At 28.4% G+C, this 17577-nt stretch overlaps 2 protein-coding genes across 4 annotated transcripts in view; both read left to right on the plus strand.

Moving 5' to 3' along the window:
* Sarm (sterile alpha and armadillo motif) overlaps positions 1-17577 on the plus strand; it is a 34793-nt gene that overhangs the window by 4059 nt on the left and 13157 nt on the right. Inside the window, exon 1 of one of the 3 annotated variants that reach the window (XM_074245782.1) lies at positions 9497-9765. The exons of the other annotated variants lie outside the window; for them this stretch is intronic. Within the exon in view, the coding sequence (XP_074101883.1) occupies positions 9688-9765 (78 nt within the window). The 5' untranslated portion in view covers positions 9497-9687. Of the gene's footprint in view, positions 1-9496; positions 9766-17577 lie in introns of those variants that run through there. 3 annotated transcript variants of the gene reach the window in all.
* On the plus strand, positions 7117-8523 carry LOC141528244 (uncharacterized). Its single transcript, XM_074244227.1, has one exon. It carries the CDS (start codon positions 7117-7119, stop codon positions 8521-8523), a length of 1407 nt encoding a protein of 468 aa, XP_074100328.1.

Here is a 17577-nt window from a genome sequence, read left to right on the forward strand (position 1 = left end):
GAATCAAGAAAATTTTCTCAGTTCTTAAAGTTTTCTTCTTTAAGAAGAAATTTTGGTCTAGAAGCTTAAAATTTAGGTCGCGATAATAAAAATCAACAAATTTTTTTACGATCAATTTTTTTATTGATATTTAAATAATAAAAAAAATTAATTAAATTAAAGAAAAATCAAATTTTAAAAAACTGTAGGCCGGTAAATTATTTTACTATTTTATTTTTTAATTGATAATTTAAAAAAAAAATGGAAAAATTAGTTTTTACAGTAAAAACAGGTCCGTTGTAAAAAAAAAATTGCAAGTATTACACTTTACAATGTAATAATTGAAACTATATCTTGTAATAACTTAATGACAATTAGAAATACCAAATTTTACAGTATTGCATTTATTCTTCTATGCATAAAATTTTAAATCATTAGTTACTTTTTATTTTTCAATTTTTTATTGAGAAATTTATTATTAGTAATTGAATCAATTAAAATTTTTTTAAATCAAGAAAGATTTCTCAGTTCCAAACGTTTTCTTCTTTAATTAATTTCTTTCCAAGGTATAATTTGTGCCATTAATTTGTTTTTCACTTGGTAGCGCTGCCTCACTTGTGGACAATTTTAGCTGCCTTCCATTTTTGACGATTTTTGTATTTATTTTATCATTTTACTATTTAATCGACAATTTAAAAAAAACTTGGAAAAATTAAAGTTTTTAAAGTAAAAAAAGGTCCCTTATATTTTGTTCATCATTGCGCTTATCTAAAATTGAAGTTATGGTTCTTATTGAAATATATTACATTCATCATTATATTTACTCTCAATCAGTTTCACAAATATCGATTGTAGATCACGAGAGGTCGACTTACATTACAACCAAGAGATTAATCGTCACTTATTTTTCAATCCCTCTGGACGTGGACATGATGTATTGTAAAGGCCGCCGACTTGAAATGATTGAGTCGCTGCATAGCCGCAACAATAAACTTTTTCTCGACTGTGATCGACATTTTTTCAGTCTGGCGTCAATTGATCTCACTATCTACCTTGTGTTGGTTTTTCTGCCCACGTTACTTGAATAATTTACTGCTTTGGACCATTTATACGGTTTTTTGTTACTTTTTCGTGATTTCATAAAGTCTGTTGTGAAGAAAAATTTACAGTATCTTTCACTGTGATAATTTACAAGATTATTGTAAAGAACACAAGAAATATTTCCAGTTATAGAGTAAATTATTGTATATTTTTTTTTTTAATTATCTAAATTATAAAAAATATCAGTTATCGGAGTCCTGAAATTTTAAGCGGGGAGATGTTACGACAAAAATTTTTTTAATAAATTTCTTCTTCAAGTTTTAAACTTAGGGCTTGCAAAAATTACTTTTATATTGAATTTGTTAATATTTTATACAATAAAAGTATAAATTATAATTTTTTAGGATATTTTCGATTTTTGAAAAAAGAATCAACATTTTTATGATATTTTGAATTTTTCTTTCTAATTTATTCTATTTTGATCGCTCTTTAAGAAAAAAAAAATAGCATCAATACAATTTTATTAAAAAACACCTAAAATCGTAAATTTTTTCATTTTAAATGAAAAAAAAATCCAATTTTCATACTCTTTATTATTTTTATCATAAATCCGCCGTAAAAAAGAACAAAAATTCAAAAAAATCAATTTTTTAATTTTTTACACTCTAAAATAAGTGAAGACCTATATAAATATCAAAAATTGTTCTCACATTAATTTTCTTCTCAAAAAAAAATTTCTAGTTTATTTAAAATTGTTTTTTTTTTTTTATTTTTTTTTTTCAAATTTAGAAAATTTTTTTTTCACCAAAAAATTTACTGTGAAGATAATTTAAATTTCTTCAGCAAAAAATTAATTTAAAAATTGACATTTCTTACGCTTTAATATTTTAAATGGGGTTTTTCAGTAAAAAAATTTTTTTTCTTCCAATTTTCTTGAAGTCTTCCTAAAGCTCATAAAAATTTCTTCAATGCTAAATTTTCCATATTTTAAACATTAAAATAATAAAAAATGTCCACCACTTATCTAAAAAGCGATCGCATTATTGTAATTAGTATTTAATTGCAATCATAAATAAAAATTCCAACGTAGAAATCAGTAGCTTTGTTAAAAACAATAAGATCATAAATAATAATCGAAGGATTATTAATAAACATCTGTTCCAATGATAATCTTTAGAATCAGTCAATAATAATGTCGTAAAACAGATAGAGTAAAATAAACTATGAATATATATGAGAAAAATGAAATAATTTACGACAACTCTCGGGTATTTCTTCTACAACAACAATCAAGGAAAATAGTCCATCCATCATGAGTCTTCAACTCTTGCGTTTGAATTTAAAAACATAATAATATTCACCTGAGGATTTATGTTTTATAATTAAGCAACTTTTCGAGCCTTGACCGTATTTAAGCAACCACTGAACGACATTGTTCAAGGTAATTAATCATCATTTTATATATTAGCAATTATCAAATGATAAAAGTGTCATCGTAAATACGCGCGTAATTTTTTTTTCTATTTAATAACTAGTAAAAAAAATTTACGCTCTTTTAATTGTACGATTTATCATTGAATTATGAAAATAAGCAATTAATTTAATAACCAGAAAAAAAAACATTATTTTTTTATTGCGATCTAAAAAAATTATAACCGATAAATTTCTTCAATTGCTGAAGAAATGGAATGTTGAGTTAAAATGATTGACTAAAAAATATGTCACCCTCGTTTGCATTTAATTAACGAAACAATAAAAGCAAACGCGTTTATTTATATACTTTGCGAATTTATTTCAATTCTCACGAACAAGAGCTAAAGAAGAAATGAGTAATAATCTTATATTTAAGTATGTACATTAAGTATTAAAAGAAATATAACCTCTTGGGATAATAAATTGCTAAGAGTAAACTTTTGTTTGCTTAATAATTGGAACACGTTCCTGGAGAACGAAATTGCCTCGATTACTGTTACTATTAGCAAAGCAATAATGTAATTGACATGAGAACCCGTGAACTTTTAGGTTAGCGTCGTTCGCTAACGAACTTATGGAACATCGGGTCTGTTAAGTATTAACGAGGAAAGTCTAGGTGGCGACGTTCTATTGTGCCGCTGGACGCTCGATGGTATGCTAATAATTGCTCTGTCTGACATTAAACAGTTTATCACACTTCCAATGTCAGGAGGATTAACAATAATAGAGTTTGTTATTGCAAGTCTTAATAATTCTGTTTGATGAATTATTAATGGTATTATTACAAATGCTGGCGTGAGAAAATATTGTGTTTATTTGTGTAGGACGATTAAAAATTATTTAAAGTTTTTCTTCTTTTAATTAAAAATCAGGAATTATTTTTAATTTTATTTTTTTTTACAAATTTTAATATTTTTTGGAAAATTCTATGAATTTTATATTTAATTATAGTAAAATTATTTTTAACATTTAATTGTTTAAAATTTTTATGAAACTTTATATATTCTTCAGAATAATTAAATTGAAGAAATTTTTAAAAAATTCTAAACTGACGTCACTTTCGTTGGAAGTTACAACTTGCGACATCTAAGAGCGCTTCTATGAACTAAAATAGATAACCTTTTTAAATTATTTTTAAGAAAATCCACGCGAATTTTAATAATTAATAAAAAAATTAAAAAACAGTTACTTTCCGGGATATATTTACTAAAATAGAATTAGGTTTTCAAAAAATTATTTAAAAAAAATAGTATTTTTAATTTTTAAATTTCCAATTTTTTGCTATAATTTATTTATTACAAAAATAATTCTTGCTAAATTAATTTTTAATTAAAAATAAAAGTAAACTTTCTCAAAAAGAATATTTTTAAAAATTGCAATTTCAATTTTGTAAAAAAATTTATTCCACAGCAAAATTGCAAAATAATTAATTAAAAATGATTTAAAAAATGAATTTTGTTATAACATCAAACTCAAATGCCAAAAAAAGTAGTATAAGGCGTTTCTCAATGAAAAAAACTTTGAAAATGACGTCACTTGTTAAAAAAAAAACTACAACTAGCGCCATCTATGAGTAGTTTTATGAATTAAAAAATAACACCGAGCGCTTTGTAGGAATATTAGTGAAGTATATAAAAATTTTCATTTCTTCTTGCTTTGAAATGTCGCTTTAGAAAATTTTCTTTAAACTAACGTAATTTAAAAAATTTTTATAAAATTATATTTTGAAAAATTAGAAGAATAATTAAAAATAATTAATAAAAAAAAATAATTTAGCAGACAATTACATTGAAGCGCTTTGAAGGAAAATTTTTGCAGTACATGAAAAATTTTTTCTTTTCTTCTTGCTTAAAAAAATTTTTTTTTTAAATAAACTTTTATTTTTATATTAACCAAGGTAAAAGATTTATTGAAGATTTTACCAGCGTAAAATGGCCATAAAATTATTTACATAACCAAAGCAAAATCTGTGAAGCTATTGCAACAATGTTACGCAATTAAAAACCTGTATGAATAAAAAGGTGATAAAAAATGTTTCCTCGCCTCTTCCGGATAGGATTTTCGAGGCGATTATTACCGCAAACGATTGAACATAAACAATAATTACATCGCATCAGCATCATAACACTGACACAAATAAACGATCCATTGAGATAGAGCGATATTGCACATAGCGCATTACGACGAGTGTTCTCATGAAATTTCCATCCATTATGTTTGGCGTTTCCGCGACGATTACCCGCCGACGCGATGCCATCTAACGAAGGTGACCGGTTACTAATAAAAACTTCGGGCTGATAGTTTTATGGGCATCGCAAATAAAGATAACTATAAAATAAAATAAAAAAATAAATGAAATAAAATAGAGACGCCGGCGTCTATCTGAAAGGGCCGGGACTGTGTCAGGGACGATATTATAATTCAATTATTAATGGATTAAAGTATATGAGAGGAATAGAAAGAGATCGGTTGATGCGCATGTGGAAAATATCGTGGTCAAGAGGCGAATGAGACGTTCAGTTTGCTGTGCTGAAAAAAAAAAAAAAATATATATATATATATATATATATATATATATATATATATATATATATATATATATATATATAGAATATTTAAAAATGAACGGAGTGGAGGAGGCGGTACCTAGTCTTTACTTGTAGGTATGTATCTCCTACGCTTTAACGAGAATTGATGTTTCCGACGATTATCCATAAAGACTCGACTTCTTGCTCCAGGCAGGAAATCATTTCGCTCTTTCAAAAGACGAATTGAAAAATATGAAAGCTCATCTAAGCCAGATACGAGACACGACATTTTACACGGTGTAATAATCTCCGAGCTCCGATGAAAGACGTGATAGACGCATCCACCTTTCGTGGTATTTACATCTCAGACGCATAATTAAAGCCCCATTTTGATGTTATGGTGATGAAAGTTCGGAAGTGCTCTGTCATAACTTTTCACACGCCTTCAAGATGTAAACATCACATTGAGAAAATTTTATAATCGTTTTTATTTTGCATAAGAATCTTTTTTTAATGCACGGCGGAAAAAATACTGGAATTTTTCCTATTTTTCCAATGTTAACATGGGAATTTTTTCTTTAAATTGCCATAACTTTTTCAAAAATTGACTTATCGGGACGTTTTGTTTTTCAAAATTTTTTTTATTAAATGTTCTTTTTGGGAAAAAATAGAAAAAAATTATTCAAACCTATCTTCATCGTTATTTTTTAGATTTTCTGAAAAAACTCCGAATTTCTCGATGATAAACAGTTTTAATTTCTTTTTTCTTTCTTTCATATGAAACTTTGACATTTTCTACAAATATCCTGAAAATTTCAGAATGGTGTTTTTTCGATTTCTATTTTTTTCAATTAAAAAAAAAATTTTTTCATGTCATAAATGAATTTTTCCTTGTCACATGGATATTTCTATCATATTAATAAAGAAAAAATTCCCATGTTACCATTGGAAAAATTACTATGTTAACATTGGAAAAATACTTGTTTTTATTAAAGAAGAAACAAATTTGGGGGGCAATTAGTAGTTTGAATTGAATAAGATTTTCAAAAATATTTTTTTTGGGTGTGTAAATGCATGTATTTACGTACGCGGATGTTTGCAGCACAATTGGGCACACGTGTGGCCTAGATTAGCGTTATTTTACGTGTCTAAGCAAATTTTTATAACTGCCTACGAGACACCGACCACAATCTGATGAGCTACTACCGGGAAATAAATATCGTTGTTGCAAGTTTGTTAACCTATTTTTTAAATATTGTATACAATTATTTATTGTTGTTGATTCAGGGAACAATTTTTTCCGTTCTTCATTACGAAATACAAGAGATTTTATGTAATTTTTTAAATTATTCATCGTAAATTTTTAATAACGAAGAAATGTTCGAAATTGAAAATTTACGAAAGTTTCTTACGCTGAAAAATTTGAAAAGTTTAATGTACGTTAGGTCTAATATTATAGTTATTAATTTTATTTATTTAAAAAAAATGACAATAATTATTTTTTAAATCATCCAAATTTTAACAGTTTTTAAAGAATTAATCTAATGAAAAATCCGCGGCGTAAAATTGCAAAACCAAACTAGATCCACCAAATAAAAGATGTTATCCCAAGCAATAAACTTAAAAAATGCAAATGACTATTATCCATTAATATCACTTAGATTGGCGGAGCAAAACAGTAAGTAAATGACAAGGGTTAAGCTATCAAGATCTTAATGATAATAAGCTGTCTCGTCTCCTTATCATTTCACTCTCTTATTATAATCATTATCATTATTACCGTCATTAAACCACTTCAGCGTAGACTCTTTTACAACGCCCCTAATTCGGGACGTCCCGTCTAGCTTTATAATTACAATTACCAACTATTTCTTCGACCATCTAGCATCTATCCTCTATTTTAAAGCACATAACATAAACAAACAGCAGCCGAGCTAATCATCATTTCATTAGACGCATCACTTGCTCGTCAACAAGTGTCAATTGCATCCGTTCCACTATTTCTATTCCCTCGTTAACAATAAAAACCAATTCAGTATTTCCCTGAAGTTGTCAGCAAGATTGACAGTCATTTGTATTCACCAGTAGCCATAAAATGGCGAAATTGAAGCCAACTGTCTTGCAAACAGAGGTTACGACCGAGCAAGAATGGAAGGAACTGTTAACCTCACCAGGACTGACTTTAGTTGATGTCTTTTCTTCCTGGTGCGGACCCTGCGTCGCGATGGTCTCAATCCTCAAGAAGATCAAGGTAGAATTGGGCGGAGATCTTCTGAATTTCGCAGTGGCCCGGAACGACGATATTGAGGCCTTGAAGAGGTTCCGAGACAGAAGCGAACCGGTCTGGATGTTCCTGCAGAACGGTAAGTTCGTGAATCTAACCTTCGGTTCCGATTCCCAGAACCTAAAGCGAGTTCTGCAGCAGGAACTGAAGCGCGTTGCAGAGAACGATCCTCCGGATTGGGAGCTGCTTCCTGCGGAACCGAGCCCTGCTGAAGCCAAGTTGAGTTCCGACTGGAGGAACCAATTGGAGAAACAGAAGTCTGAACAGGAACAGGAAGAAAAACGGAAGAAACATGAAGATTACATGGAACAGATGACTGCAGAGCTGAGCGAAGAAACTGCGCTGGTAATCTTCCCGAGGATTTTTATGGATGACCAAGGACACCAGAAGGACAAGGAACAGAGCCCGCCGTACCTGGAACTGATGTACCGCGTTCTGCCGGACAGGTTTGACGTTCTGGAACAGATCAGAGTCCAGCTGACGGAAGGAATGCTGCAGAAGATGTTTGTTGACAGTGGGGAGTTCTTGACAGAGAAATTAGTCAAGCGGTTCCTTGAAGGGGAGTCTGTTGCGATGAGACTCAAGGCCAGGGCTCCGCCTCCTGATTGGCCCGTGCCTTATCCCTTCATTTCCAAGGACAAGAGGTGCGCTAGAGCCATTGACGACGCGGAGAATTTTTTGAAGTTTGTCGTTCAGGAAGCTGCGACTTCCAAGGCTGGAGATGACAATAGAGTCAGCTTTGTGCAGCGATATAGCTTCACTGAGCAAGATGATGAACAGGAGGTTAAGTATCCCCCCGTGTGGTTTCCTCCCAATGCCAGGTGCAAGGTTCATGTTTTTAAGACCATTTTTGGAGCTTATATGGAGAAAGCTCATGTTTACAAACCGGTTATGCAACCTAAAAGAGTGGTTTTTAAATTTGAAGCTTGCAAGTTGCAGACTGTGGAGGATTATTGCAGGAACTTTGCTGAGGCTATTGATCATTTTGGTGTTTTTGAAGGTGATGATGATGATGATGAAAAAGAGGGGCAGGTTGTGGTGGTGGTTATGAGGAAGATTAGTGATGAAGCTTTTTTGGCTTTTGCTGGGAGTTATCCGGTTTTTATGGAGGATAATGTTGTCGAGGTCGCGAGGATTGTTGAAGAGTACTTTCCGGAAATTGGAGAAGATGAAGAAGAAGAAGATGAAGAAGAGGAAGATTTTGAAGTTTCGAGTTAACAGGATTGAGTATTGGAGGAAAAGGTTTGAAAGTGGAAATTTGAGATTAAAATTTCTTTTTTCATAAATTAAGATCAGTCATAAGATTGTTAAGGTGGAAAATTTAAAAGAATTTTGTAAAATTAGTTGGAATTGGATTAAAATATTAATATTCGAATTTGGTAAAAATTTTTTTAAGTTTTGGACAATTTAATAAACATTTTTTTTTTTAATTGTAAAAATGGCTTTTAAAAAATTTTTTCAAATTTGTATTATTTTTTTTAGATATTCTACACACTAGGAGGGTACTTGAATCTCCTTAATTTGTTCCAAAAAATTGCATTACGTCACTTGTTTAAAAAAAAAAAAAAAACTACAACTAGCGCTATCTATGAGTAGTTTTATGAATTAAAAAATGAAACCGAGCGCTTTATAGGAATATTAGTGAAGTATTTAAAAATTTTCTTTTCTTCTTGCTTTGAAATGTCGCTTTATAAAATTTTCTCTAAACTAACATAATTTAAAAAATTTTTATAAAATTCTATTTTAAAAAATTAAAAATGTTTCTAATGAAATTATTAATAAAAAAATAATTTACCACACAATTATATTAAAGTATATAATTTCCATAAAAATAATAAATGACCATGTTAAAATTTCGACGAAAAACATAACACCGCCAGGAAAATTATTTATTAAAAGGTTAATGATATTAAAAAGTGTGATAATTACTGGCCTGCCTCAATGATCTATTTATAATTCATCCATTTTCTGGTGTAGTTAAGTCACAAGTAAACTCTCCTCCTCAATTCACATTCCCATTTGATGTCCCATGAAGTTCGAAGGTCGCGGGGAATTCAAAGTTGCGCGGTACCGCAACTTTCTTATTTGCGCATGCGCGCTATTAAAAAAGATCCCCGACGCACGCGCACGCCTGCGGCGTATATAACCGCAGTAGATCGTGCGCAGAGACTCAGTTGCGAGTAACCTTTCGTACGTGAAGCTCAGTTAGAATTTTTAAAAACTAAATAAATATAAATCTTCGATGTTTGTTGTCAAACGTGCAGTGAGTGAATTAAAACGTTTAATTTATGGACTCTAACAGAAACTTGCGGTAATTAAATTTTTTTACCGGGCCTCTGGCCTAGGGACTTTATAAAAAGTGAAAAATAATTCGTGTCTACAATGGTCATCAATAACACTATCATTATGCCGTCGTTTACTTCAACCCGGAGTTCGTTATTGTCAAAAATTCGCCCGGAGGTAATTTATCTAATTTTTTACCGGAAAATAAATTATACGGATTATTCATTCGATTGTTTGCAAAAACAAGTAAATAATTGTCCTTTACTTGTCGAGCTGCTTAATGAAACTTCAAGGACTTCAAGTCTCGAATGTTCCGTCCATAAAAGACCTTGAACCTGGTGCTTAAAGCCGAACGAAATTCCGATTTATTTTAGTTTTGCGCTCCGTTTGATAGAGTCTGGATTTTAACTTAAAGTTTTTCTTTTTAAACGATCTAATTTTTTTAGGCTCTTTTGTTATTCTTACAACTCTTGGCATAACACCAACTTGTTTTGTTTTGGGTGATTCGCTGTGTTAACATTTGCCAATTGATTTCTTTGAATTGATGAGGAATTAAATATGCTGGTATATAACACTACTCTTGAAATAACAATCGAGGATTTTAACTTTAGTCACTTTGATTTGACGAAATAAACAGGCGGTCATTTTTTTTTTTTTTTTTTTTTTCATTAAAATTTCTTCCTAAAAATTCAAATGATTGAAAAAAAATTTTTATAAAAAAATAAATAATACTAGTAATGCACTGTACTTTCTTAAATATTGATTTTTTTAAAGATATAAGCTCATCTCGATGTTACACTCATCAAGAGCTTTCATTTGAATACCCACATGGCATTTTTCATATATATATATATATATATATATATATATATATATATATATATATATATATATATATATATATATATATATATATATATATATGATATTTGTGAAATATATAAATATATAAAATATATGAAAAATTGATGTGGGTACTCAAATGAAAGGTCTCGATGAGTGTAACATCGAGATGTACTTATATCTTTAAAAATGTCAATAGTTCACAAAATTTTGCTTATTCTCTAAATAATATAGATTGGCAATTGTAAAAAAAAATTCTTAAAAATTAATTTTTTTTAATTTTACTCAAGTTGTATTTAAAAATTTTTTGGATTATTTTTTTTAACAATTTTTTCTGAAAGTTAAAAATTTTTCTATAATAATAATAAAATTCTTAAAAAATTTTTTATTATTATTAATATTAAGTTTATCAATTTGGCAGTTTCTAAAAATTAATTTTAATAATAATAATAATAATAAACGAGAAAATATATTGAGCAATAGAAAGTAAAATAAAAAAAAATAAAATTCCATTGAAGAAATAACTAAGTGAGCATAACTGAATATTCATCGGGAGCTATGACGTACTAAAAGACGTCTTCTGACGTAACATCGATACCAATTGATAAAAAAGCACCGTCCAGTCTTTACAAGTTCTAAGTGTATTAAAATATTCAAAGTATTTAAATTAATATTTGAGTGTCTGGCTGAATTGTTGGATGTTGGATAAATATATATAAATATATAAATATGCGGTGGAAGGTAATTAATAAAACTTTCAAGAGTATAAATTTATAAATTCGACTGGAGGCTTTCCATATTGCCAGTTGAGTTAAAACTTTATCTGAGTTTAAACTTAAACTCTTGAAAACTAGGCTCTGAGCTTATAAATAGTCGAGCATACGCGATTCTCAGTAGACCCATATTAGAATTTTAAATAACTCTATTTTAACCTATATTTAAGGAAACATTTGTTATTTTGTTTCAATAAAACGACCGAATATAAGACAGCAAACCAGCAAACCGACACCGGATGCGTTTAATCCGATAGAATTTGTGGTTTGGGTCCATCGGGGCGCGAGTAATTGCCACGAGCCACGCACGCGGCATGTCTGACCTTTTTACTCCTTTTAATTGGATCATATCTACCGGAAGTTCTTTCTTAATTGTCCACTCTCCCAAACATTCCACAAGAGAACGAAATCACCCGCGAAATTTTAATTTTTTTTTTAAATTCTTTAGAGATCAACGGCTAGGAAGATTGTTAAGTCTAATTATTAATAAAATTTTTTAAGATTAAAAATAATTATCAATTATTTTTAATTATTTAAAATCATTTCAAAAAAAATAAAATTATTATTATAAAAATTAAAAAATTATTCCAAAAAAAATTTTAATAAATTTTTAAATCAATTTATATTTAATTAAGCGGGAAAAAAAAGCGCCAATTTTCGGGAATTTTTTTGACAGGGAAAATAATAAAATTTGGGGATCGGATTTTTTTTATTTTATTAAGGATACATTAAAGATTATTACCCTAAATTTTCATTAAAAAATATTTAATTATTACAAAGTTATTAACAATTTCGTAAGAGCGCTAGAGAAAATTTCCCCCTCCATAATTTTAAAGATTTTTTTATCCAGGTTAAAAAAAAAAAACAGTAAGAATAGTGAGAAAATTTTCAATCAGTCGCGATTTTTTTTTAAATGAAAATTTTTACAATCTAAAACTTCTCAAAATTGTAAATTTGATACTGATATCTTGACAGAAGTAAAAATTTTTTCTGTAATTTTGACCGGACTTTTTTGCCGTTTAAAAGAACTTGAATTAAAATGAATAAAACGACACTTAGTTGATTTGATATGAAATATGATAATTACTTATTGAAATGCCCGGCAATTAAAGCGCAATTAGTCTGAGCTTGATCGGGATCTAATCTAAAGAACTCGAGGTTAAGTTGTTATTGCAATAAGCAATAAGCTATAAGTAACCAGTGGCAGTCAGCATACAGATGTTGATATCTTTGATGATTGTTGGTACACTAGTTTCGCTTGTAGACAAGAGTGCGTCCGCACAGAGTGACTCAAAGAACGCCGCCGCGTATTAACTGCTACCAAGCCGCATTTTATGCACGAGGTCAGACAAGGAATCTCGGTTAGATAACTTGTTATAAACAAATTATGAAATTCAACTAAAGATAAACTAAATTTACATTTTAGTTTCTTCTTTTCTTTAAAAAAAAAAATATACTGGAAAAAACCGGGGGTGAATTTAGACTCCCATGAAAAATATATTTAAATATGAAAAAGGTAAATTTAATTTAAAGAAAAGTTATTGAGTTTACATGAAAAAAATATAAAGTTTACATCAGGAAAGAGAAGTGAAGACAAAACGGTATAGCGAGACAATTTAGGGAACCCCCAAAATTTATTAAAAATTTTTAAATCTCCTAAAAGATCTAAAAATATAAAAAAAAATATAGTTTAGCTATACGTTCTGCGGATTGAGAGAAAAAAATATTTTTTTCTATTTTTAAACGTTGAAGAAAATTTTTTTAAGAAACTATGACATTATTTAAACATGTAATTTTCACAGGAAATTTTTTTTACGCACGGCTAAATGAAATTGACGAAATCGGGAATAAGTTATTTTAATTAGTAAAATTTTTTATAATTTTTAACAAAATAACAAATTTATAAAAAATAAATTCTGTTTCATAATTTAAAAAAAAAAAAAAAAAAAAAAATTCTTAAGCGATAACTTAGGATCGCCTGATCGTGAGGAATTTATTGATTTATTTATAGCTCCCGCAGTATATAATTCAATAAAATCCCGGGCCTCGATATTCCACATTATGTACTATTGAACGACCACCTCGGGGGATTATTTATCTAATTTACATTAATATTACTAATCACACAAAAATTATACTTATTATTATTATCGTTATATCTTCGAAGCGTTACTGCATAAAAAATAAGTGGGAGAAGACATGAATGAATGTGATTCATCGCGATAGTAACACCGGAAACACAAGGCCGTAATTCTTTACTAAAAATCCATTAATTACATTATCATTATCTTTATAATTATTGTTATTATAATTATAATTATAACTTCCAGCATAAAAACAAACACGGAAGTGCCGGAAGTAAGAAATAAGAAATTGGTTTTGTAATAATTGTTGATTGTTTTTTTTTCTTCTTACTTACGTAAAATGAAGTGTATATATATATATATATATATATATATATATATATATATATATATATATATATACGAAAATAATTTTCTCCCGAGTTTATATTCTTGATACGTAAGATTTCGCGTACAGAGTATAATCGCATGACCGCACCTCTTACTTTTATTTTACTTCATACCACAATGCTCTGCAGTATAAAACGGCATTTAATATAATACATAAAGAAGAAAGAGAAAAAAAAAAAGAGAACAAAATATTAAGTTAAAGACTCATCTAAGATTGCAATCATAGTCTTGGACTGAATTTGCGATAAGGCTGATTCATCTTTCATTCTTATATTTTTTATTATATTAATAGAGTAAAATTTCTTTAAATAATTATAATAATTATTTTATATAAATTATTTAAATTTTAATATTGTTTAAAAAAATTTTTCAGAAATAATTATAATAATAATTGCACTGTACTTTCTTAAATATTGACGTTTTTAAAGATATAAGCCCATCTCGATGTTACACTCATCAAGAGCTTTCATTTGAGTACCCACTTGCATTTTTAATATATTTTTCATATATACATATATATAAATATATGAAATATATGAAAAATTGATGTGGGTACTCAAATAAAAGGTCTCGATGAGTATAATGTCGGGATGTGTTTATATTTTTAAAAACGTCAATAATTCACAAGATACAACAAGGTAATTTCTTAATTAGCCGATTTTATTGTACAACTATCTTGGACACAAAATTTTTTTTAATCTCTTAATAATATAAACAATAATAATAAAATTAATCCACTTCTACAAAAAAAAAAAAATAATAATAAATTTGTTTATAAAAATAAAAAAATGAGATCAACACACTTAAATATATCAAAGCATTTAATATAAATATAAACTTATAATATAATTGTCGTAGTAAATAAACGACACTTCTACGTCACAATTACATCATAAATATTTTTATTATTATTATTATTATTATTTTTATTATAACCGCGAAATATTTGAGAAGAGTATTATAAATTAAAATATATAATAATACCCCGTCGTTTAATTCCCGAGTGACTCATCCATGATAATTTGTTTTTTTTATTTTCTATTCGCCAGTTTAAAAATTTTAGACAACGAAGATGATTCACCTCTACTCATTGTCGGGTTAACGATCATTAATAAAATCAACTTGCTTAATCTTAATGACATGTACAAATAAGATTTGTTACTAAATACCTCATTTAGCCTCAGTCACTTATGAATTATAATAATAATAATTTCAAATTAATAATTTAAAAAAATTTTTAAAACTAATATTTCTTCGAGAAGAAATAAAAATTTTTTTTTTATAAAAATAAAAAAATTTCTTCTTCATATTTTTTTGCAATTAAAAATTAAAACTCTAAAAATAAATTTAAGAGTTTTTTAAATTAATAACAATAATTATAATTAATTAATAATAATAATTATTTTTATAAAAATAAATAATCTTAACAAACTTAAAACCACTTAACAATTTTCCATAAAAAGTACTCATGAATAAAACAAAACTTCCATTCATAGGAAGAAATAATTTCCGTCGGCCGACAACGAAAACAAAAATATTTTTTGCTCTATAAATAATAAATGACTTAATTCCGTTACATAACACTAACAAACCTCAATGTAAATGTAAATCAGATTAAAAATTCCAAGAAAATCCATCGCTGTTTGACAAACTCAATAAATGGAAGTGGTTCACCGGTGGTATCTTGAAACCTTTTAACCTTAAAAATTAAACCAACCCAAAAACAATTTGAGTAAGGGTTACATTGACGAGAAGGTACATCTCACAAAAAAAAAAAACAAAAAAAAAACATGAAGAATGAAGACCAAGTGTGTCTTCATGCGTGACTCATCCGATAGACGCCAGTGATTTCCTCTCGTGAGCAAAACACCATGTTGAATACAATTCAGGTCTATAAATATATAAATACTTACAAAAAAAATTAAAAATCAATGAAAAGATAAAATTATTTATCAGTAGATAACATTTCTTCTTTACATTTACATTTTCCACCTTCCGGTATTTAATTATTGTTATTGTTGAACAAATTACAATTACACCTGCGAAGTTTCGAATTACGCGTATTTCTTCTTTTTCTTTAAAAAAAAAAAAAAAAAAAAAAAAAAAAAAAAATTTATATTACTGTAATAAAGTAATTGATAATGATGACTCTTATTCTCTCATACTCATTACATTATAACACTGGTATTATATCTTGGTGACACTGATGGCGCGCCGGCGATGAATCACCGACTCGCGCCTTCGAAGAATTTATTCACGCGAGATTACAAATAAAAAAATGTAAAATAATAAAGTTAACTTTTAAACGGGAGGAAGTATCGGATGTGTCTTCTCGATATATAACATAGATATAGACATAGAGATAGAAGAGTGCGTTACGTATATACAGTATACATAACCTTTCTACACGCAAGTGTTGAAGCGATGCGATGAAAAACGATTAGATGAATTACAGCTGATCGATGATCTAACGACAGTTTACTCCCGAGTGTCGCGCTATTAAGATCAAGACATTGAACTTTTTTATTTATCTTCATCTGTTACATTTCTTATTTGGTTTGTTAATTAAGATGCCGTCGCGAGCCCGGATATCCGAATCCCAGTCTAGTGTTTCTTCCGCTACGTGAGATGACTGCTGGAAATTAATAGACTGTTCCGTGTGTAGGTTAATACAGTTGAGTGATTATAAAAAGTGTGAACGAAGTCTTACGGAAGCAACCGGAATGTCCGTGAACTTAAAAGTGTATTTTTAAACCCTGTAAATTCTTCACTCTTTTTTTACATTGTTTTGTTCTATTTTTGGGGAGTTAGCCGGCTTTTTTTTTTTTTTTAAGCTTCGAATTTATACGAAATATGATCTGGTGAAAAATCAGAGCTTAAATTTCTATCGTTTGCTTGAAATTTGGGTTTTTGTGGTAAATACGGGGACGTTTCTTCGTCGCCATTGTTTTTGAGTCCTAGCGGTGGCGTCATTAACTAAAAAAGCGGGGAGTTTGAAGTTTTGATAGTGAAAAAGTTTTTTGGCTTGTTTTCTTCAGTAAAATTGATTTAAAAATGTGAATTATTAATTTTAGCAATAAAATTACAGTGAAAAAATAAAAAATTCATCATTTTTTATGCTAAATTATTTTTTGGATTAAAATAATTTTAAATTGAGGCAATTTTTATCAAATCTTACAAACTTTCAATATTAATTCAATGATATCTTCCTAAAAAATTGACAAATTAATTTAATTATTTTTTCTTTAGCTCGGGGGCCGTAAAATCTAAAATTTTACAAAAAATCATTGCAAAAATCCAATTAGTTTAATAATAACAAGCTTTTTTGTGTTAAACCGATGAAACTTGTCATCCGCCATTGTTTCGCTAATCAGCTGTTGAGCGGCAAAATTTCTAAAGTTTGGCGGGAAATTTAAATTAAAAAAATTCAAAATGTTCATTAAAGCGCGCCTTTAAATTAAACAAATGAATAAAATGTTTTTCATTTATATTAAAAACGTAAATTTGTTGTTAAATGATTATAAAAAAATATTTTTAGTGAATCAAATAATTTGGTGACGAATCGAGTGTGAAAGGTATTGGAATTCCCGTCCGGATAAATAGATTTCAGCTGTTATTTACGTCACGGTCTTTGTTTGAGCAAAGCTTATTTTATTATTACGATAACGTGTGAGGAAAATAAAGAAACGGTGTATGACTTTAAATACTAAATGAAATAATTGTCGGATGAATCAATAATTGTAAACAACATTGTATATTTTTATTTATCGACACAATTGTTAGGTTCCATGGGAAGAATAGTCCACCTAAAGATTATGATTATTATTTAAGGAATTTAATTAACATCAATGTGTTTTTAAGTGGACTTTTTTCTGGTGAGAATCAACAAAAGTACAGGA

This window comes from Cotesia typhae, unplaced genomic scaffold (assembly GCF_013202065.1).
Source record: "Cotesia typhae breed Kobodo isofemale line unplaced genomic scaffold, CoteBio_Ctyphae contig_10, whole genome shotgun sequence".
NCBI lineage: Eukaryota > Metazoa > Arthropoda > Insecta > Hymenoptera > Braconidae > Cotesia > Cotesia typhae.